The sequence below is a fragment of the Siniperca chuatsi genome, linkage group LG9 (genome assembly GCF_020085105.1).
Source record: "Siniperca chuatsi isolate FFG_IHB_CAS linkage group LG9, ASM2008510v1, whole genome shotgun sequence".
Classification (NCBI taxonomy): domain Eukaryota; kingdom Metazoa; phylum Chordata; class Actinopteri; order Centrarchiformes; family Sinipercidae; genus Siniperca; species Siniperca chuatsi.
Genome location: NC_058050.1, coordinates 14,155,263 through 14,177,682, shown reverse-complemented (window position 1 = coordinate 14,177,682; position 22,420 = coordinate 14,155,263). Strand labels below are relative to the sequence as shown.

The window sequence follows — 22,420 nt, the reverse complement described above, 5'->3', positions numbered from 1 at the left end:
AGTTATAAATCGAGCTCACCCAGCACTTTCCCGGGGTGACCTCACGTCACCCCTCAGAAGAATAATAAAATCTGTAGAACATGTAGATTGGATGTACATTTTCTCCACTACATTTATTTGACACACAGAGTAACATTTACAAAACCTATAATGAGCACATAAAATACAGTTTATAACATAGTTTATATTAGCTACACTATGACTAGCAACAACATTGAAATGTAGTCTCCATGTTAACGTATCAGTCATTATAAACCAATAATATAATATTTAATGACATAACACTGACAGGAGCCATTCTGGTGCATAATGTGTACTTGATACACAAAGTACATTTTGCTGAAAAGTCTCACATTCTTGTACACTTAAGTGAAAATTTGAATGATATAGCTCTTTTTTTAAGTATTTAAGTAAAGTACTGAGTCTAATGGAAATGGAAGTTAATAGAATATAAAGGGACTGGGATGAGTCCAGGGGTTTTGGTTGCTCTTTGATTTCTGTGGTCTGTATCATCTGATGTCATGCAGTCTATAATCCAATCAGGGAGGGAGAGAGTGTAATCCATGTTAATCCCACATCCAGAGAGAGAGAGAGAGAGAGAGAGACCCAGGATAGGGTGGGTCATTAAGAGAGCCAGAAACAGTTGAAGGACAGCAGTAATCTCTGAACCCAGCTTTATTGGTAAAGCAGTGAGGAAAACACACTACTGCAGAATGTGTCTGATTTTGAGTGTGAGTGTCTCTTCTACTGTAATTCTGTCTGTCTCCCTGATCTGATCTGATCTCGTCTGACAGCTGCCTGCCTGTGTCCTGAACCCTCGTTGTCAGGGATACCTCTCCATGGAGACGCACTCCCAAAGGTAGGGGAGGGCTTTACGAGAAAGGAGACCCTCACCTTGATGGAGCAACAAGTCAAGAGAGAGAGAAGATAAAGAAGGAGAGACTGCAGTAGTGGAGAGGGGAGGTCAACTGTGGGTGAACAAGGGGAGTGGAAATCAACAGAAGGTAGGAAGAAGGAAGAGTTGGATGAAGTGAAAGTTATTTTGTGGGGTAGGAATATTAGTTTTATTCCCACCTTTTGTCATGTTTGTAGAATCTGTGTGGTTGCAGGATGGGCTATGATCTGGAGAGGTTTGTAGGCTATGTGAATGAGGGTCTCCTGTGCTGTGTGTGTCGAGACGTGTTGGAGCGCCCCCTCCAGGCGCCCTGTGAACATGCCTACTGCAGCGCCTGCATCAGCAGCTGGCTGGTCCATCACCACTCCTGCCCTGAGGACAGACTGCCACTGGATGTGGGCAGCCTCAAACCACTGTACAGGTCTGTCTGCGTCTCTGGATATGTGTGTCTTTTATTATCTCTTCATTGTAATATTTCATTCTTCCCAAGTTCCACACTTTCTTTCTGCTATTCAGTGGGGTCACACATGTCTACTGCTCTCCATGCTTATTTCTCTGATGCTTATTTTTGTCTTGGATGACAGGTACATGCGTAATGACCTGACTCGTCTGCAGATACGTTGTGTGAATGCAGGGCAGGGTTGTGAGGTGGTCTGCTCCCTGGAGAGCCTGCACACACATGAGGATGAGTGCGAGTTTGCCTTCATATCCTGCTCTAACACAGGTGTGAAACCTCACACCGATCACTCATCTGATGTGTCATATTATTGTTATGATTAGTTTATTGGTAGTGTTTGTGGTTGTTAAATGGTTATCCATGTGGATGTGTGGGACATAAAAGTAATGTGACACCTGTGTGTGTGTGGGAGCAGCAGGTGGCTCTTTTGTTGTCATGGCTACCTGCCAAATGAGTGCACCTATGGGACTTGTTCAGGACTGAAAGCTCCCACAGACCTCAGACAGAGTGCATTCAGGGTCAACTTTCCATCACTCTTTAATGAGAGATTTAAAAGTGTGTATGCATATATAAGCATGTGCTCTTGTGCTCACAATGTGACTGTGACCTATCATTGGCAGGTGGAGAGTACATATGTTACCGTTGTGGTAGGTACAGTTACACAGTGTGTGCATGCAGTGTGGCTTTTTTGCAGTGTTAAGTACTACAGGCACTAACAGCAACATACAGTTTTACACAAAATTCAACCTGATATTTCTGCTGCTGTCTATGACTGCAGTGATCTGTGAGAAGTTATTAAATTTGGTCAAAGATGAGGCATAACAAGTGTAGTGAGGAGTAAAAAAGCTGGCATGGTCTTTATGTTCAGGGGTGGAAAACAATCAAGTTTTCTCTTTATACCACAATTGAATACGAATTCTGCTTCTACTAATTCTACTTCTGCTTCCACAAAGTATAAAGTAGATTTGAAAGAATTACAGAATAGCCAACCATTATACCTTTTAACCTTGTAATGTAATCTGAGACAGCTTTCCTATAAAGACACAGTGGTCACCACTTTTAAAAGCACCTGTGAAAAAGAGATTGGTTGGTTGTTTGGGTGTCCTCATACTGGATGTGTGACCATATCTGACCTGTCTTCAAGATGTGTGATTGTTTCCACTCCTACTACTGTCACTTGTAATAATTTTTTATGTAAAGTCGCATCTGCAAACCAAATTTCCTTTTTGTAAAATATTTTGGAAGACTGTACATGACAATACAGGTTGGCCTATTCATCTCTGTCCTCTCAGGTTGTCCTGTGCAGGTAGAGAGGCGGGGTTTGGAGGCTCACCTGTCAGAATGTAACTTCCGCAGCAGGGAGTGTCCCAATGGCTGTGGTCATATCCTTCTCTCCATTGACCAATCACAGCATAACTGTGTAGCAGAGCTGCGCACTGAAGTGGAGATGCTCAGGTATGTATATGTGTGCAGTTATGAAAATCTCTTCAGTCTCTATTAATCCTGAACGCAGCTACTGTTTGTATTCGTTTTTTAGATCATAATTTTATCTCATTAAATATTCACGGCAGGGCAGAGATGCTATGCAAGGTGGAGGAGGTGAGACGAGAGATGGAGTCTCGGTTGGACTCACAGAGGAGACACATGGTGCAGAAAGAGTCGCAGCTGAAGAACGAGGTGGAGGAGCTCAAGGTGACCTGTCAATCCTTCTCATCTATCTAATTCCTCAGTTTTTAAGGTAACAACAACATGGCTGAAGTAAAGATTTGAGGTACTGGCACATTACTCAAGTTCCCATTTAGTGAGAGCTTTAACACTACATTTACAAAACCACACAACATCTCAGAGAGATATGTGCTTTCTTTATTCACTCCATCTAATGGCAAGCTACTACATGATCTTCATCAGCATTTTTCTTGGAAATATTGATGTTCTTATTTCCATTTTTTTCTGAGCACTCTCATCCATGTTGTCTTAAAAGTCGAGCTTCAATATCAAAATAAATATTTAGTAAATACTGTTATTGACTATTGGTCTCAAGTTTTTTTTCACTCTTTATACTTAATCCTTCAGTAATTTTTTCTATAGTGGAACTGCTGCTTTTAGGAGCTAAATGCTCCCACCACTGTCAAGGCTATGCTGTGAACCATGTCGATGCATGTTCAGTAATCTTGTGCCCTCAGGGTCAGTTGTCCCGTGTGATGTGCGACATGCGAGCCCTGTTAGGAGCAGAGCGTCTGAGAAGACAGGAACTGGCAGAGGCAGAGCTGGAGAAGAGGGAACTGTTGGAGCTCCTCAGAGACCTGCAGCCAACCAGGAGTCAGACTGTCGAACAGGCAGCCAGGGAACAGCATCGGGGAGACCAGCAGACATCTGCCTGGGAACTACACGCTGAGCCGACAAGACACCAGCAGAGGGAGGCATCTTTACATGCTTCCAGTCTATCATTGCATTCAGCTCAGGTCATAAATATATCGGGTCCACCTCCATCACCTCAGCTGGGAGAGGGGGTGCGTAAGGGTAGTACCAGGAGCCTGACTCTAGACTGCATCAAGAGGAAAAGCCGGGAGGTGACGGTTATCTAAGTTGACTGGACTGGTGGGAGATTAGCCAAAACCAGAAGATTAAATCTTTATTTTTTTAATATTTGGTTTACAGTTTCTGACAAGAGTTTAGTAATCAGAAGTTTGTGGCATGAGTTTTAGATTTTTTGAGTGTAAATGAACAGTCTGCTGTGGAATGAACCATGTCGTGTTTGACAGGCAGGTCTTTTTGTGTAATTCTACAAACTAAAGTGAGGTTTTGACTGTTAGGCTTGTATGAAAGTGAATAGACATTCATTCATACATTTCGTAGACTCACCCCTGATCATTTCTGCAAACAGATCATTGTGTAATGTCTCTTGGATCTTGTATCCATCAGATTTCAAATAAATACTTTTCTTGATCTCAGGACCTAATTATTCCTAGTTTCCTCATTTATGATCCACCTGATGTAGAATCATCTGCTTAGAAAATGTTTGTCAAATGTTTTTTGAGTGTCCTGCAAGAACTTGGAAATTCTACATTTTTGACGTCTAAGCTAACCTAAAATCTTGAAAATAGTTTGACTCAGAATGTGCAATTTTTCACGTTTCTCAGTCTAAGGTATGAAAAACAAGGCACAGGTGAACCTAATGTGCTTTGGCTGCAGTTGTCTTCATCAAGACTACATGACTGCATGTATCACTATCAATATAATCTTTGACACTAGAATGGTTACCTGGATGTCCTACTGCTGGAGTTGGCACAGCATGTACATGATTGTGAATTGTGGTACTTTGGGTTCAACTTGTGTTGTACATCATGCACCTCTGTCTCACAAATACTTCCTTTGTCACCACTTTCATTCATTAAACACAAGGAACATTTCCTAAATAATCTTTTAAAAATGTCCCTTGGACTATAGTGTAGTTTAGTCTTTTTATACTAAGTTCTTGACATGCACCTTCAATGTTGTGTAATTTTGCCCTTTAGTTGTGTTGAAAGGAACATTCGTTCAAGTTTCACTTTTTTAAAGCATGCTACAGGTAATAAGTGCTCTGAAGAACTGTCTGCATCAGTTCATTATTTTATCTGGTGTTTGCTTAAAAAACAAAAGCATAAGCTCGGTTACTATGACCTTTATTCTCTTAATACAACTCATGATAACAAAACATAAAACATCAACACAGAGTCTGTACGTCGTTGTGACAACATCATCCCACCATGTTTCCATGGAGACAGTATATATAATATCCTGATTGGTCCATATGTTGCCATGATAGGCTGCAGTCACTGCCCAGGTGAATTTACCTGGTGAAGGAGCGAACATGTCTGCCCCTCCCACCTCCGCTCCCTCCCCCACCACTGAATTTGCTCCCCTGAGATCCTCTCCCTCCACCTCCCCCACTGCCTCCTCCAGCACCGCCACCACCTCCTCCACCACCGCTAAGCCACGACAGCCCGGCACCTCCTCTGCCCCGCAGAGCTCGGTCCCGTGGAGCCAGCCGATATGCACCTGGCAAACAGAGATGGAGGGAAAAGAAGACAAAAGCACCACATGTTAAGTTCAGTGTTTAGAACTTCATAGTGTTAAATCAAGCAAAAGCTGTGTGTGGGTGTACACTGCATACTTGCTGGGGGTTGTCTGGAGGGCAGCGGTCCACGTGTGAAGTTGCTCTGGCCTCCGCGAGGTTCACTGTAGGTTCCTCTGTGGGTGACAGCGGGAACTTGTCCGCTCCATGATGAACCACGGCCTCCTTCTCTGCGAGTGTAGTTACCTACAGAACCAAAAAGAGAAGATTTATCTCCCTCTACTGGCCAACAAGTGGTTCAGACCTGCAGCATGCACAAACTCCAAACTACTACTATGTACAGTACAGTAAACTAATAGTTTGACCGAATAAAATTAAATAAAACAAAAATCTTAATGCAAGGTCCACAAATTAGCTTTTTTCAGAGCTTTTACCACACCTCAAGGTCTTCATTAGTGGATGTGTCTTCAGTTGTCACAGCATGACCTCAGTTTGGAACTTTGGTCATGTGATAACAGGTGCACAATGTGATGACAACTAAGCAAACTTCATCTGCTGATGAAGACCATGAGATAGAGTTGAAAGCTCTGGAAAAAGCTGGTAAGAGGACCTTGAGTTAAGATTTTTATGTCAAACTACTGTTATCAAGATTATGAATGAACTTTAATGCTCGGGTATACAAATAGTATAAAATATACACATGTACTTCACAGTGTACTATTTTGGCTATCTATTAATTATTATACAAGCAGTGAACTGTAACATTTAGTAATAACACAAAATGATGAATTGCATGTTCCAGTTGACATTGGTTAACACCAACACAAAAATGACAATGATAAAAAACAAAACAAAAAAAACAGAGAACCAGTTACAGTATTCAACAACAACACAGGGACAATCTCAGCAATTATTGTAAACACAGCGGCAATTTTGACCAATGTATCGACATTAGCTGAGGCTACGAGTCATAAACACAGGTCTTATCAAGTGAACACAAGAAATGTTTTTTCCCCATCAGTATGATCGTGTGTCTTTTGTGTACGTACCGGACAGCAGTACACCTTTAGGTTGTGGTGGAGTGAAAAAGCGAGTCTGGCTGTGGAAGGTTCCTCTGCCTCTGTTGCCAGTGAATAGTCCTCTGGTGGGGGGTTTGGGGGAGCTCTTGGGGGGCCGTTTAGGGGGCAAAAGTCCAAGAGGGGTCGTAATGTCTTTAAACTCCGCCGCCACAAAGTCATCCACGTGCATACTGGGAGGACGGGAGGTGTTCTGTTTGCGCTGGCGGAAGATATCATGTGGTCGGCAGAGATTCTGTCCAAACCCTCCTCGACCTCCACGGCCGCGAGGAGCAGCCATGATGTGGGCTCTCTTAGCAGGCTCAATGTAGTCTGATTTACCGCTGCAGAGACAAGCACGAGATGACAGTCAGTCAGTTGATTAAAACAAGACTCGGGATGTTAGTTATCTGCAAAGAAAACTGAACAGATTTTTTTAAAAATTACAAAGTTAAAATGCAACCACTGGAACTGTACCTTGATGTAATAAACGTCTCGTGCTTGTGTTTGCCCAGTCGGAAGCCTTTTGGAGTCTTCGTGTGACCAGGAGAGGAGGGCTCAGACAGGAAGGAGCGCTCCAGCTCTGCTTTCAGGTCCAGTTCTGGACAACACTCCTGAGCCAGACCCACCAGATCCACCTTCGCCTGCCACACAGACAAAGTGGTAATCATAGACATAACGTCCACCCACATACAGACAGACAGACAGACATAAGGCTTCAACTGTAAATGATCATGTGTAATTAGGTTTAAAGGTGCTATTAATAACATTGATAACATCCAGCCACTAGATGACGCACTCCCCCTTCCATTCCCTTTCAGTGGTTGCCAGTTCGTTGCACAACCTGCATTTCATAGTCGAGTGGAGTGAGAATTTATTTACACATCAAATAAATTTATTCCCAAATATGGTTTCTGTCATTTTAGGTAGTTCTTATGTTGATGTATGTTCAAGTGTTCATTTTTCTGATAAGTTTGGTTTTAATTAGTTATTTGATGCTATATGATGTCAAAAATGCAAGATGGCAGCTCTCCGAAGCGCTCGACATTAGACGTTGAAAGTTGACGTTAGCTAGCGCGTAGTGTTGACCTAGCTAACATCAGTCGAAGTGTTTTCTTGCTGAAAACAAATATTATAGAAGATAATAAAAACAGCTGAGCGACACACAACAACAATGGCTACAGGGAGAAAGGACGACTGTATGATCATATCAGTATTTTCAGATTTTTATGTTAACATGAGTACCGTAGCTGATAGGGCTAACGTTAGACTGCTATATGAGATGACACCGTCAATAACAGTCACGTTTTGGATCTAATCACTATAATGAGCAGATTTACAGTAGTTCTGAACCTTAATTTACCTTCGACATGACACATTGGTAAAATATTGGGATCCCACGACCACTCCTTCCTTAAAGAACAACGACCGTCTTTTCATAAAATGACCAGTCAATCAAGTTGCCCTGCATTAACTTGTACTGGCCCCGGGCCATCGGTTATATCGGACCCTGGCCCACTTCTAAATCCCCTCTGATACGCATCTTTGTTATAACGTTACATTGTTTGAGGGAACTATAACGTTAGTAAACCGGATGCAACTGTCACTATAGCTCCTCAGGGATTGACGCTGTTATTTTTCTAATTTTGACAATCTAACTGGTGACATCACATTAGTTAAGGTTTTAATTCAATTAAATTTTATTTATATAGCGCCAATTCATAACAGAAGTTATCTCATTGCACTTTTGCTATAGAGCAGGTCTAGACCGTACTCTATAATATTATTTACAGAGACCCAACAAATCTATGACTAAGGACTATGACTCCTGGTAGTTGTTGTTTGTTGTTTTTTCCACGCTAACTATCAACTATACCACGTGATATCAACGTTGTTATACTATTGGCTCACAAGCCTCGTTAGAAGCAGGAACCAAAGTCAGACATCTCACCCAGAAACAAAACATGCATTTTGGACCCGTCATCATTTTTAAAACGATTAATTCACAATCACTATTTATTTTTATTTTTTTTAGGAAAAGTGATTCCACACCTTTCTAAAAGCTCTGTGTATGTATTTTTTTTTTTAAATATTCGTCTACATAAAAATGTTATCAATATAACCTTTAATAATTATGTTTCAGCAATTCATGGGTGTGTAATTAATACATACTGAATTATTTATTGCATTTCAAAATCCATTTAAAGTCCCATGTGATTCATTAAGCTTTCATTACACAATTACAGAGCAGCAAAGTTGTGAGAGAAAGAAAGATATTTTACAATTTGTAAAACCGAAGCAATAACCGCAGTTAAAACTACTGTTACTATTTTAGAGGAATCTAGGGAGTCTGGTCATGTCTGAACATGAAAATGTTTTCATTCATAGGGAATCAGTGTCTTACATTTGGATGTACCTCTGGTTTAAACCAGCTTTTCACACAAGTACAGACTATTTTTGCCTTAGGGTTGTCACTAGTAATTATGCAGTAATTGTTTATTATTTGAAATTTGTAAGAATTACAATAGTAAAATTCTAGTTGCTGGCATTTTGACCAAATACTGCACTGAAGAGAAGATAGAGATAATTTAGCAAAATAAATCTGGATTATAATTTCTGCCATAACATCTTGAAGGTACATGTAAACATACACACTTACCATATCAAGGTCTGTTTCTATGTCATCAGTTTGGAAGGGAGAGAACCACAGAGTCTTCAGCTGCTCATCCAGAACTTCTGACAGAATAAACACCGTCCTACAGATAACAATGCACAGAGGCATGATATACTTATTATTACATCCAGTGTTTCCTCTCTTTTTCCACAAACGTGATGCATGAGGCCCATTTTAGTATATCATCTGTAATAGGTTTAGTTTTGGTTTCAAAGAAATCTGCAGTGCTGCATATACTGTAAGTCATGTTTACACCATTTTGTTATGAATATCTGATTAAACAATTCTGTTATTTTAAAAGATAGAATTTGTTGGCTGGGATGGTAACTGTCTTGCTGTGATTCATAACTGAATGAAGACAAAATGGATAGAGAAAAAAATCCTGCATGTCACGTGATGTATTTCATTTTGTACCTGTGATTAAACTGGGCTGCAAGCGTCTCAGGTGCTGGCAGAGTGGGCTCAGTATCAGCTGCAGGAGGTGTGTTTGTGGCCGACTCCAGCGTCTGCCTCAGAACAATCACATTCTCCAGCATAGTCTCCAGTGAATCATCTTCCTTACATAGTTTCTACAGACAAACACACAGACACAGAGTTAGTTAAATGCCTAGGCAGCATCAACCCTCACTTTGCAAAAACTATACATGTGTGCATAATTTGTACCGTAATTTGTTTCTCTAAAGTAGGGAGCGGATGGGACTCAGACTCCTCCCACTGCAGCAGAGCTTTCATCTCGGAGCCCGACAGCAACCGTGGAGGAGTGAAAGCAGACTCCTCGCCGGACCCCTGGCCCTCCTCCATACACTGGATTAGAACACAGACAGATTCAACAATAAAATCAAATACTGTATGCAACTCTGCAATAGATACAAAATCTTACAATTGGTAATTTAGACACACCTCCCACGTGCCTAGGAATTCATAATAATCATGTCTACAGTTACTTCGACAGCATGTACGCTCTTGGTAGACATGGTATTTGTTTCCATGTGAAAAATGAACCAGCCATAAAACCACATACTGACCATTGTTTCTGTGTTGACGATCTGTCTGAGGAAGTCGAGCAGAGCTGAGAGCAGATCTGCTGAGTCCTTGTTAAAGGCAAATACCAATCTCTTCAACAGCGAGCACAGACCCGCACCATGTTTCTTTAGAGCACTGAAACAAAGATAAAGTGTAATCAAAGTCTTGTTTGACTAAGGAAAGGACACTATGGCTAGTAGAAAGAGAAGATATTATAAAGGGAGACAATGTTTATGCCAAGAAGCAAGAAGAGGGCATTTACACTTTGAGGTGGTAGAGTCCATAGTCATGCTCGGTGAGAAATGTCAAAGTCCTGATACAGGTGAGGAGGAGTGGGACGCTACTCTCTGAATTCCCCAAAACCTCCAACAAGGCGCTGCACACTGATGACAACATCTCTCGCCCCGGAAGTGCATTGGCCAGCTGCTCAGCCTCTGACACACAGCTTTCACCAGGTGGAGATACCACCAGAGAAATGTCCTGGTGAAAACGGAGATTAATATTTTTTAGACTTTATCCTTTTCCATGTAAGGACTTGTTTACATATGTTGTTCGCCTTTATGTGCACTATACTGCTTACCTGGTCACACAGTGACTGTAATATTGTCCCCACTAGTTCGCTGCATTGCTGCTGCTGTAGGGAGTGGTCAGTCGGAGGAACCAACAGAGACAGCAGCAAGGGGAACAGATCGGCCAGTTGTTCATCTCCAGACACAGACCCAGACAGCAGGTGCAGTGCTGCGCTCTTACAAGCTTTCTGTGACACCAGAGCATCCATCAAAGAAAGCAGACGCAGGACTTGGCCCCAGCACACACCTTTCCCCTCCGGCCTGCAGTTAGCACATTGCATACACTTAAAATACAATTCACAGCATAAACACAAACATTGAGTGTGTGTTTTTTTGCCACTCACGGCTGCAGCTCCTCCAGCAGCAGCTCCAGCAGGGTCTTCATGACGAGTGTTGCAGTGGGTGAAGACAGGTCTGCCAGCTGAACACACATTCTCCTCAGCATGGCCAGGAGAGGAGGGCAGCTGGTGGCACACACACACCTCAAAGCCTCGGAAAACACTTTCCACTGCACCCGAATGTGCATGCTCCACAGCTTCCTTGTGTTTAAGGCTACAGCCACATCTTGGACTGATATCACCTATGGAGCCAAAGGTCCATTAATATTAGTGTGGATGCCAAGACAAGAATCATCAGAAGGTGAAAGGAAGTACAGGATAGATGGGTGACCAGCAGGATAGAGTGAGTTACCTGAGTGCTCTGCATTGGTAGTGGAAGAGGCAGGAGCTCAGACAGCAATGTCAGACCAGAGAACAGACCTTCAGGAGCTTTAAGCAGTGAGCCCAAAACTTCCTTTAGCATCAGAGACCAAGTGTTACTGGCCAGAGTCTCTTCTGTATGAGTCACCTGCACCAAACACACACACATTGATTCAGAAGAATGACTACTAATGAAACTTTTTGTGTAATATTTCTTGGCTAAACATGTCTGCACTCTTGCTCATTCACACACCTTTTCATTAACACCCTGCGTGAAGGTGAGCAGTACATCGACAATAAACGCCTGCACTCTGGTCTCCTCCCCATCTAGACGTCCAGACGCAGGGATGGAGCACACTATCATGTGGAGTGTCACCAACACACTGGCCACGCGAGTGTCCCTGAATTGAAAAGCTCCTCCGCGTAGCAGCTCCATCAGCATGGTGCGCAGCAATCGCAGTGTGCTGATACATATACTGAGGATCATGCAGCGCTGCGGCGTGGGACCCATGTGTCCATGCACACGCCATGGCTGCAGCAACACGCTGCACAGCTTCTGTAGGACACGCACACACGTATCCAGACCCTCACCGGAGAACAGCTGGACCCCTGCAAGACTCCACTTAAGATCCCTCTGCTGACCTGTAGAAAGGAGGAAGACACTGTGAAAAATGTTGTCTCTTCCGTAACTGTTGCAATCAACATTAATGAACACAGGACCCACTTTTATGGCTTAAAGGGAGTTTCTGACCACTAGTAGCACTATGGAGCAGTTTTTTATGAGTGGGTCCCCGTTTTGTTTGCGCTTGAACATGCACATGTGCGCACACATTCCCGCAGGTGACGCAATACACATTCCTGCCAATGGTCTCTCACTATTGCACTGATATACAGGTGGCGATAGTGCGCCAAGAAACGCAGTAATGTGCCAGCAAAGGCAGGGAATAAGAAAACTAAAAGCTACTAAACATGGATGTAAATAAACAATGCAGGATTTAAAATACTTTTTTTTTAAATCAGCTTTTTATGATGAACATTAACATGTTTGTTAGACCTCAGGATACACACAATGCGCTTTAGTGAGTAACACTAAATGTAAACATAACTTTTGTTTACAGGACGGTGTAGTCCCTCATTCGTCTTTTCTACGTTTTGTTTACAGGACAACTCCACAGGCAACCTTTAATATTGAAAAAAATCTATTCAAGTAAAAAGAAGACGTTGTGACCACTAAAAAAAAGCCTTTAGCTTTTATCAGCTGAACTATTACAAAAATCATGTTTGGTGTCTTTACCCTCTACAGCAGGTGGGGGGCAGGCAATGTGATAGAGGACCCTGAGAGCAGTGACCAGTCCAGTTCCCTCAGCAGTCAACACATTTTCCACATTCTGAAGTCAAGAGAAGACACAGGTTTAAAATGACATAGCAGTCTTATTTGCATTTAGCCTTGAGTCAAATATGCTACAGAACAGGTTTATGTTTGAGCAGTTCAGACTTGTCAGTGAAGCTCTGCATTCCAAATTAATAAATAAGCTCTATACATCTTAATTAAATAAAAAATATTAAACGGTACTCTGCAAGGCCAGTCCCTGTGGGTTAGGGTAGAATGAGATATTCCTTCACTGAAAGAGTTGACGGACTCCCTGAATTAAATGTTATAGACAAATCATTGGCAGCCGCCCAAACAGTGCCAACTGACGAGATTTATCACTCACTGATTTAATAGGAGTTATCAGGACTGCCTGCAGGTGATATAGGAAGATGAAAGCTCACACAATTACTGAGAATGAAAACTGCTGTATGTATATTGAGTTAGAGATCTGTACCTGTTTGATGTAGTCTATGAGGGCGGGAATGCTGCCAATCTCAAAGCGAAGTTTTTCCAAAGGCTCTAGCCATTTGCTAAGCTCTGAAGCACAAAGGAAGACCAAAACATTGATAATCCAAAAACACAAACACTCGTACCAAAAATTGTCATACGTGGCAAGAAACTTAGCAGCGACATATTTATTATCATTATTATTATTGGTTATATTTACCCTGTAACTTGGCATTGGTGTCATCAGCCTTGGCTATGGAGAGTAGTGGGGCAGCATATTGTTCCATCATCCGCAGATCATTAGAGCTCTGCACTACCAGTAACACCAGCATACAGGCATAGTTATATGTCACTGCTTTGCGAGCTTTGGCCTCACTACAAGAAAAGAAGACAAAAAAGTAAAAACATACTCAGAAATCACTGCACAGGCGCCTGAAATAAGTCATACAGAAAGAGACACAAGGAGAAGGAGAAGACAGCTGTACCCCTGTCCGTCCTTGCTGTGGTGCTGGAGCAGAGTGACCAGACAGGACAGGTTGTTGTCCAGGCTGAAAACGTGGGCCACAGCACTGCGGCCAGTCTGTGTGAAGGTCATCAGGTAGAGTGCATGGAGCATGCCCAGAACCTCCGCGTTGTCACCATCTTCTAGCCCAGCTCCTCCGTCTCCTCCAGTGGCCACATGGCTCATGAGCTCTGACACACCCTGTAGAGCATGCAGCGCCTGCATTAACCACACGCCGAAGCCCTCTTCACCGAACCCTGGCCCTGTGAGACCTCCCTCTCCCCCTGTAAAGGTGGTGTCCTCAACCTCAGCCTCTGCCATTGATGCCAGGAGACGCAGCAGCAGGTTGGTGGGAGTGGGCTGGGCGAGAAGGAAGAGCAGACCTGACTGGGTGAGCGACAGGAAGCGGAGGAGGTCTCTAACAGCTTGGGTGACACCTAGGTGGCCAGCTGTTGCAGCTGCCGACATCACCACTGCCATGCTCTCCAGGAAACGGCATTCATACATATACCTGAGAAAGGAGAAAGTGCATTACTACAAATCCAATCAATGAGTCACAACTACATTCAACTTTATGTCTGAGCTTTTGCACTGTGTGAGGTTTGAGGTCATATGTGTTTGAATGTGTACCTATACAGTGTTGGGTATGGATCGTCCCTCTCCTGCGGTCCTGTTATTCTAGCAGTAGTGGGGAAGGCTTTCCCAGGTGGTTGCACCATGCAGTTAGGGGCCGTCTCTAGCAGGTGATGTAACTCTTCCAAAACCCCTGCCAGCCTATCAAGCTCTGCCTCGGTCACAGGGGAGGAGCTTAGCGATGGTTCCTCCTCCATGGGGCTCTCAGCATCCTCCATCTCCTCCTGAGAATAATAGTCAGTCATGATTATCATGAAAAATATACTTAGTCTTTGAAGTTAGTAACATATGCGTGTGTTTGAGTGTGTGTCTACCGGCTGTGGTTCACTCCATGCTGCTGCTGCACGCTGCAGGTCAACCAGTACCTCATACATGTGGCTTTTCTGTAATATGGCGTTGCCAGCTGTTATGACCCTCACGGTTTCTTCATGCAGGAACAGCTGGACTAAACGCTATAAAAGGACATACAGCTTTGTGTCAAACATTAATGAGCCAAAAATGTATCGTATTGTTCAACTAGTCAGTGTTTTCTGTAATTGTGATTGTGAACCCTCGCGATCGGTTCAATATGTGCTGTATTTAAAGGCTGGCTCTCATTTGGATCATAACAAATAGTAGGCTTAGCCCCATTTGTCATTCTATTTTTCAGTTTGAGCAGAGACAAAGAATTTTCATTGTATTCTTATTCTCTAGCTCTGGGGGAAGTTTCCAATCTGGGATCCCTGCTAAAGAAATGTAGAAGAAAATCTGTATATATCGAAAAAATGTTTTGGCGAAGAAGTTTGTATATTTTGTGGTGCTAACCTGATAGCCACTCTTCTCTAACTCTCCTGCATGTAGGAAAGCCTCCACGCCAGCAGGAGCGCTGGTCAGAGCACCCAGAGCTCTGAGGATACTCAGCTTCAGTGTGGAGGAGACATGGTCCGCGTGGAGCAGCTCCAGCAGCACACCCAGGGCCCCTTCACGCAGCAGCGCTGTGAGGCCCTGTGGGCACTCTGCTAGGCATGATGCTAGCTTGGCACCAGCTTTCAATTGTCTGAGGTTAAGAGCAATGGGTTGTGTGAGAGCAATGTCCATACTCAGAGCTTGGAGTGCCCATTGGGCTAAAACTCTAACGGAGTCCTCCATCTCTCCCTCTCCTTGTTTAATTAAATAAGCCAACCCTTTGGCCAGTAGTCCAGGTGCCTCTTCAACAGCAGTGACCCAGCGGGCATCTCTGTCATCTCCAATGCTAGCTAGTAGCTCTTTCAGCTGGGCAACAGCCTCAGCCTCCTCTCCACCTGCTGGTCCTTCTGTTCCACCAGGGTCCCTGGGTTCCTCCACACTGGCCTTCTCAAACTGGGTATCAAACCGGGTCTTGTATGGAGGGGTGAAGTAGAGCAGGGGTCTGAGTTCTCGCTCATATGGGTCATACTGGACGGGTGGGACAGATGCCAGGTCCTCAGGAGTGTAGTCCATGTCAAAGGTGGGCAACTTAAAGCTACCATTATCCAGATCATCCTCATCGCTGGAAATCTGCTCATAGCCATCATCACCTGAAAGGGCGGGAAAGAGAGACGAAAGAGAGGGGAAATTTGACAAAAGTTCATCTATTGTGAACAAGATTCTTAAGATCCTCAAAATATTCATAAAATGTATGTGTAAAAATGAGGAGGCCAGCGACTACTACATATTCCCTTACTCATTCACAAATGCATACAGAGACAAACCTGCTCACACGTCAGCATCAGTCCAAACATGCAGGGTTAGTTTGACATGCAGGATGTGACTACAGCACAAGCATCAGCCATGGCTGTGAGGATGTGTGAGGTAGACCTCCACATGGCAGCTTATGAAAGCTGATCATAAGCCTTCAGAGTAGGCCAGAGTGTGCTAGTTGAGAGTTTGAAGTTAGCTGAGAGATTGGAGCATCCAGTGGTTGTAGATGAAGCCAGCATGCCAAAGCACACACTCTCTCGAACTGTCAATCAGTCCCAAATGGACCCTGCTCCCGTGGCCCCCTGGGAAATCTGACGAGTTTGCAGTATCAAGGAGTTCAGGGCGGAGCGTCCATTTGGGATTGTAGACTATCCTACTCTCACAAAATAACTCCCCTACCTTCCTCCATTTCCTCTTCCTCGTCCTCACCCTCATCTTCCTCCTCTTCTTCCTCCTCTTCCGGAGCACTCCCCTCAGTCCGTATATCTTCTTCCTCCTCCTGCTCCTCCTCTTCCTCATCACATTCTTCCTCTTGTTCAGCATCTGAGTATGTTTCATCAGCAGGCAGCGATCTTTCAGGTGACACAGCCTCCAGGTAGTCGTCACGGCCCTCACATGGCTCATTTTTGACCACGCCCACTGCAGATAAAAGTAGAGACCTACTTATGCAAAACAGCTTTCGGATCATACAGGTGTTTCTGCATGACACGCAGTCCTTATACTTTACATGAATGCCAACCATTGTCCAAAGCATAACATCTTTTTTAAATGTGTTTTCCCACCTGGCAGGCAGCCACTGGTTTTCATTCATGTCAGTACATTGTGATAATCAGCATGCAGAGACTTGCTTAGGATATGTAACCCATCATAGTGAACAGCATGTGCCTTTTACATGTACCAGAACACATAGTCAGAGTTTTCAAATACACTTTCAACTATATTACCATGCAACAATAAGGTAAGTGAGAAAAATATAGTGCAACATTATGCTCAATGTGATGGATTATCTATGTTAAGCAAAGCTCAACTCTATATGTTCTTTTCTTATTGTACTGAAATGAACTGAAAGTGAGCAACTGAGTAATTAGGAAACATTTAATAAAAACAAATAACTTATATATATATATATATAATATGATAGCACAGAACAGATGAACAGTTCTGACCTGTCACTTGGACCTGCTCTTCATCATCATCATCTGGGGGTGGAGGCCCAGGTGGAGTACGAGGCCCTCTGGGTGCTGGTCTGGGTGGGCTGCCATTGTACTGGTCATCTTTTTCCCACTCTAAAAAACACACAAACAGTACAATAGATTGACAGTATAACAAGCAAATCAGGGAAAATAAAGCGATAACCTGCTCATTGGATGCTTCAGTTTCAGGAAGAGGGTGTGAAGGCGAGAGCGTCTGCTAGTTTCGGCTTAATGATGCCCACCTTGTTTAATGATCCTCTTGGGCCCACTTGGCTGTTGAGGGGGTGGGGGTGGAGGAGGAGGAGGAGAGCCTTGGTCATGTCCATGCGAGCGCTCTGCTGTCCCATACACTGCTACAGTCAGACTAGTGTACCAGCCACGCAGCACCAGGCCGTCTGTGTTCACCTGCACACACAAACCCATTTACTTATTCACAAATCGACAGAACCCCCTCCCCAAAACAAAACATCTTGTTTTTGGAAGACCATTTACCTTTCCACTGGGTCTGAACACGATGGACTTGTTCTCATCATATTCCAGACTGAGGGCAGAAAGCAAGACAGGGTAGATTAAAACATCAGTGCAACTATACACCAAGGCTGAAATATTCTTTAACTTGCATATGTTGGTTATTTTTAGAAAACAGTATGCAACTGCAATTAAGTTTAGCAGCAATCTGTTAAGTCCTAGATAAACCTCTTTCCGACCAGCACAAAACTGCATGTAATTATGTCCAAAAAGCACTCTCTTATCATACTCTAACTCTTTTTCTCTCCCCTCATTTTCAGTCAGCTCTCTATTGTCCACTGTCCAATAAAAGGCATAAACTCACTTAAAAAAAAAAGGGTTTCAGCAGACATCAAGTTAAATTTAAGGCTTTTTAAGATCTTTTTAATACCACATGGAATGCAATTTAATACCTGTTTCACAACCATACCGGTCAAAGTATGAAATTATGATGGAAAAACAGTAGGGACGATGTGGCCTAGAATTATTGATTATGATGCCACATTTTTTCAGTACTTTTCAATTATATAATTAATTAAATTAACACAACATGGACCGAGATAAGCATCAGAAAATGGATAGATGGATTAACCAATTTTTAATTTAGGGAAGTTTCAATGAGAACAATGAACTCTTTTGCAGGAACACCCTGATCACATTCGCACTGTTACACACATTCACACCTTGAACCCGTGAGCTGAGCAGCTCATTTTCACTTTCCCTACTCAGATTTAAAAATAATTAATTCATTTATTTTGGCATATATTGGGTTCCAATGTGGCCAAGAAACTTTGTAACATGCTATCCAACACACCCCTACTGTCAGACTTCCTGTCACAAAAAGGCAAAATGAACTAATTGGAACAAAACTACATTATCATGGTTATCTGGATCATCCAGATCCTGAACATGACCTCAGCAGATCAGATCAAAACGGATGCTTGAGCCAAGAGTCATTTGTCTAAAAACATTTCAATCAAATTTGTTTTTGACATTTGGAAGATATCTTAATTATAACCAGACAGGTTTAAAAAAAATCTACTCCCAACTTTCCTGGCAGAGATAATAACTTGGGTGTGTCATATTTACAGTTTTCAACAACTCTTACACAATGCATACCTCTAAATACAAGTTTACGTTCTGGTGCTACAGTGCAAACCTCTGTTATTATGAGGTTAGAATAAAAATGTCTGACTCAAACATTCCACTGCTCATCTATTTGGGACCTCTAAGTTTTTGTGTCACTTTCAGCTACTGTGTGGGTGGGGTCGAGTTTCTGGAGAGACCAGTTAGCCAGCACAGGAACAAAGAGACCTAAATATAATACCACATATAACCCTCTGACCTCTGAGAACAGGACTCAAATGCTACCGTGACTGGTTCTACAGGTGAGACAGACACCTGCATCTTAAGCACTTTTGAGATGTGACCAAGAAATACAGAGATGGAGGAGAGGCTCGGAGGAATACAGAAACAAAGGGGGAGATTGAAAATCCTTCTGACCTGCCCAATCTGTGGAATGTGGGGTTGTTGGGTTTGGTGACATTATTGAAGAACAACTCCAACTGGAAGGCATGAGGAGACGTCTCGCTGGAAACACAGAAACACACACACAGTAATGAAGCAGTCAATCTACAATATATGTATTGCAAGTCAATACAACAGTTCTACCATAAACTCTACCTTCATAAAAAAAAAGAAAAACCTGAACATTATAGACATCATAAAAATAGACTTTATGGCAGTAATAGTTGTATTGGACTACATTACATTGTACAGATGTACCTGATAATGTGGACACTGAGTGTATAGTGTGAGACAATATACATTTTTCAGCCGTGAAGAGATTTTCTATACTGTTTATGCCGTGGTAGATATCACATAAACACATTTGGGTGTATTAGGCCATTGTAGGCAATGTGGCAAATCAATGAGCAGAACTGTTTAATGGTCAAATTTGATTTTTATTTGATTTTTGCATCAATGTGATGAAAAACTTTGATTTGTCAGGCATTTCATTTGCTGAATTAGTCGAAGCAGACGTTATCCACGATCAGTTTCTAATTTTCCAGAAAATGTACATCATCAAGATGCACAAATCTAACTTTTCTCTCCCAATACAATTCTGACACCTGGACTGTAAGTATCTGCCAATATAGAGAGCCAATCCAATACCAGACCAGTGCTCTCTTTTCCCCAAATTTAAAATCTGTATACCATACTTTGCAGCAATCATTTTGATGTGAGGTAACATGAGGCCAGGGAATGCTGTGGCACAAAAAACTGAGTCAGTAGCCCACCATGAATGAAGAGAAGCTGTTTTTACTTTGAATCGGTTATATTACGATACCCAAACAATCTGCTTAATAAGGTCTGTATCACCTTCAACACTGATACTTATCCAGCTTAATAGATTGGTGCATCCCTACTGTACCTGTACCTGCAACTCATTCAATTGCCAGTTTATTGGGTAGGTCTTAATGCACCTAATCTTTAACCTACCCTTGTTAATATATGTGGAATGGACAAATTATTAGAAACACCTCTCAGCATGATATAATATAATTTAACAGCATTACAATAAAGTTAAATCAACACCTCTCTAAATCAGTTTCAACAAAAGCTGAACATCATAACCTTCATGAAGGTAGGATTTATTGCAGAGTAGCTTTATTAGACTGCATTAGCTTTATCTAGGTGGACCTAATAAACTTGCAACTTACTGTATGTTACTGAGTGCCATATAGCTCTTACCCAAATGCTCTGTTGTCAGGTACGTTGCTGTGTGCCTTGATCCCTGGAGGAATGACCCGCACCTCTGTGATAAGCACCCCGCAAGGAAACCGCACCACATCCACGTTGGTTAACTGAAGTGCATTGAACATCATAATTAATACAGACATTTAGATAATACAATGTTACTGATAATGATACTACAAGGATCATTTCTGTGTGCTTCCTATTGTCATTTTATTTTGTATTTTCCTAATTTATGTTAGCTAAGTTTTTATTTTTGTTATTGTTATTTTGTTTTTCTCCTTAAGGGTATAAGCCTGTGGCTTCTTGACCTCTCCCGTCATCTCTTATTTTTTTCATTATCTGGATTTTATACAGTTTTATGTGTGCAAATAGAAAATAATTAAAATAGAAATGTTTTAACTAAGCACACCAACCACAACTAATACTACAGACCAGAACAGTCGCTTTTGTTGCCCGCTCTGAGGTAAACATGACCAGGCTGAGACTTTTAAGTTAGCATTAGCCACTTGGCTAACTAGAAAACAAACTGCGCAGGGATGCAAAAGAAAACAGCTGCCTGGCGTGATATGATTATGTAAATAAAATTACGTTTAGCGGGTATATTTGGTACAATAAGGTGTACAATTAAGCAAGTGTATAGTACAATAAAAGCTGTGAATTGCAACGTTATCACAACAACCGTGATACAACTGCTAATGTTAGCCAAGTTGACATCGTTAGCTTGGAAGTTGAGCATCATTCTCCAAAACTTCTGAATATAATCGATATGAGTACTGAATCCAGGCGACTCTGAAGTAAATATACAAGAGGGTGGTAAGGCGTCAGAAATACTACCTCTGCACTCTGATGCTTAAACGTATCTAGAAAAAGAAGCTCCGTTGAAGTATCCCCCGCCATCGCTTTCTTGCTGTCCGTCGGGTCAGGGGTAAACTTCCGGGACGGCGAATACTTCCGGAGCATGATCATCTACACCGCGAGCGCTCTGACGTAAACATAAACAAACAAACAAATGTACATAAGATATAGATACACATATTTATTGTATTCTATGGAGAAAAGGGAACGTTTTGATTAATAAAGTAAAGGTTGTTATTATTATTGTTGTTGTTGTTAAAATGAAGCTAAGCTATAAGACTAATGATAATAACATAATATATCTCTATATATCTAATAATATAGTATATAACAATAACTTGTTGATGTTCCTCAATCAAACGAGGGTGAAAAGACAGTTGATTATTTCTATTGGGACTTATATAAGTTTAAGTTATTACGTTATTTTAAGTTATATTTCATTTTTCAGTTAATAATTTTTAAAATGTATCAATTAATTAATTAATTGAAATTAAACAGTGTAAAAGTATAATTATTCAGAGGGTACACCTCATCTCCAGCTCCATAAAGGTTCCAGCCTTTGTGTATTTTTATATGGAAGAGTTTATTCCTGTTATATTTTTGCATTGATTTTTTTGTATTTCAGAACAAAATACAAATTTGTTATATTATTGTTGGGTGTCCTTTGTTTTCAATATACTTTAACCTTTTAAAATATGTATTAGCCTATTTATTTTAATTTCTAAAAATATCAAACATAAAATAGGTACGTTTGTGTACAAAGAAAAGAAAATCATAGTAGCCAAATTACTGAATTATCATAGCCAATGCCTAAACTTTTTGATTTTTTGTGCGCTGATTATTCACCTTAGGTGACAGGTAACCATTTTACCATTGATAGCCTACATGCCGGGCCGTAAATTATTATACAAATAAATACTTAAATTACTTAAATACTGAAATATGCATAGAAAAGTCATGATATTTTTGCCCTAAATGGTCTGCCACGTACTAATCTGTAAACCACCTGAAGGAGGGAGGGGGCAGGT

The 22,420-nt window shown here is 41.9% G+C and overlaps 2 protein-coding genes across 9 annotated transcripts; one reads left to right on the top strand and one right to left on the bottom strand.

Moving 5' to 3' along the window:
- The first annotated feature begins 519 nt into the window (after positions 1-519).
- rnf41l (ring finger protein 41, like) lies at positions 520-4,298 on the top strand. 7 transcript variants are annotated; one of them, XM_044207203.1, is made up of 7 exons: positions 520-681; positions 795-1,004; positions 1,178-1,619; positions 1,973-1,999; positions 2,645-2,807; positions 2,924-3,044; positions 3,536-4,298. In XM_044207203.1, exons 3-7 carry the CDS (start codon positions 1,214-1,216, stop codon positions 3,935-3,937), a joined length of 1,119 nt encoding a protein of 372 aa, XP_044063138.1. In that variant the 5' UTR covers positions 520-681; positions 795-1,004; positions 1,178-1,213; the 3' UTR covers positions 3,938-4,298. The 7 variants fall into 7 exon arrangements, with proteins under 7 accessions (XP_044063138.1, XP_044063141.1, XP_044063145.1 ...); XM_044207206.1 differs by having other exon boundaries at positions 656-731; positions 828-1,004; XM_044207210.1 differs by lacking the exon at positions 520-681 and having other exon boundaries at positions 688-1,004; positions 1,110-1,316; positions 1,480-1,619.
- A 699-nt stretch (positions 4,299-4,997) lies between these two features.
- On the bottom strand, positions 4,998-21,516 carry virma (vir like m6A methyltransferase associated). 2 transcript variants are annotated; one of them, XM_044207199.1, is made up of 27 exons: positions 21,372-21,516; positions 20,532-20,644; positions 19,281-19,367; positions 17,763-17,811; positions 17,513-17,675; positions 17,244-17,363; positions 16,477-16,716; positions 15,184-15,914; positions 14,694-14,831; positions 14,377-14,603; positions 13,730-14,257; positions 13,465-13,619; positions 13,252-13,334; positions 12,720-12,813; positions 11,679-12,067; positions 11,418-11,573; positions 11,072-11,307; positions 10,739-10,988; positions 10,421-10,638; positions 10,161-10,293; positions 9,799-9,939; positions 9,550-9,704; positions 9,121-9,217; positions 6,939-7,105; positions 6,456-6,805; positions 5,506-5,652; positions 4,998-5,390 (listed from the first exon to the last, which is right to left on the bottom strand). In XM_044207199.1, the coding sequence occupies exons 1-27, from the start codon at positions 21,501-21,503 to the stop codon at positions 5,182-5,184; spliced, it is 5,508 nt and encodes a 1,835-aa protein (XP_044063134.1). In that variant the 5' UTR covers positions 21,504-21,516; the 3' UTR covers positions 4,998-5,181. The 2 variants fall into 2 exon arrangements, with proteins under 2 accessions (XP_044063134.1, XP_044063135.1); XM_044207200.1 differs by having other exon boundaries at positions 16,507-16,716.
- Positions 21,517-22,420: the final 904 nt, after the last annotated feature.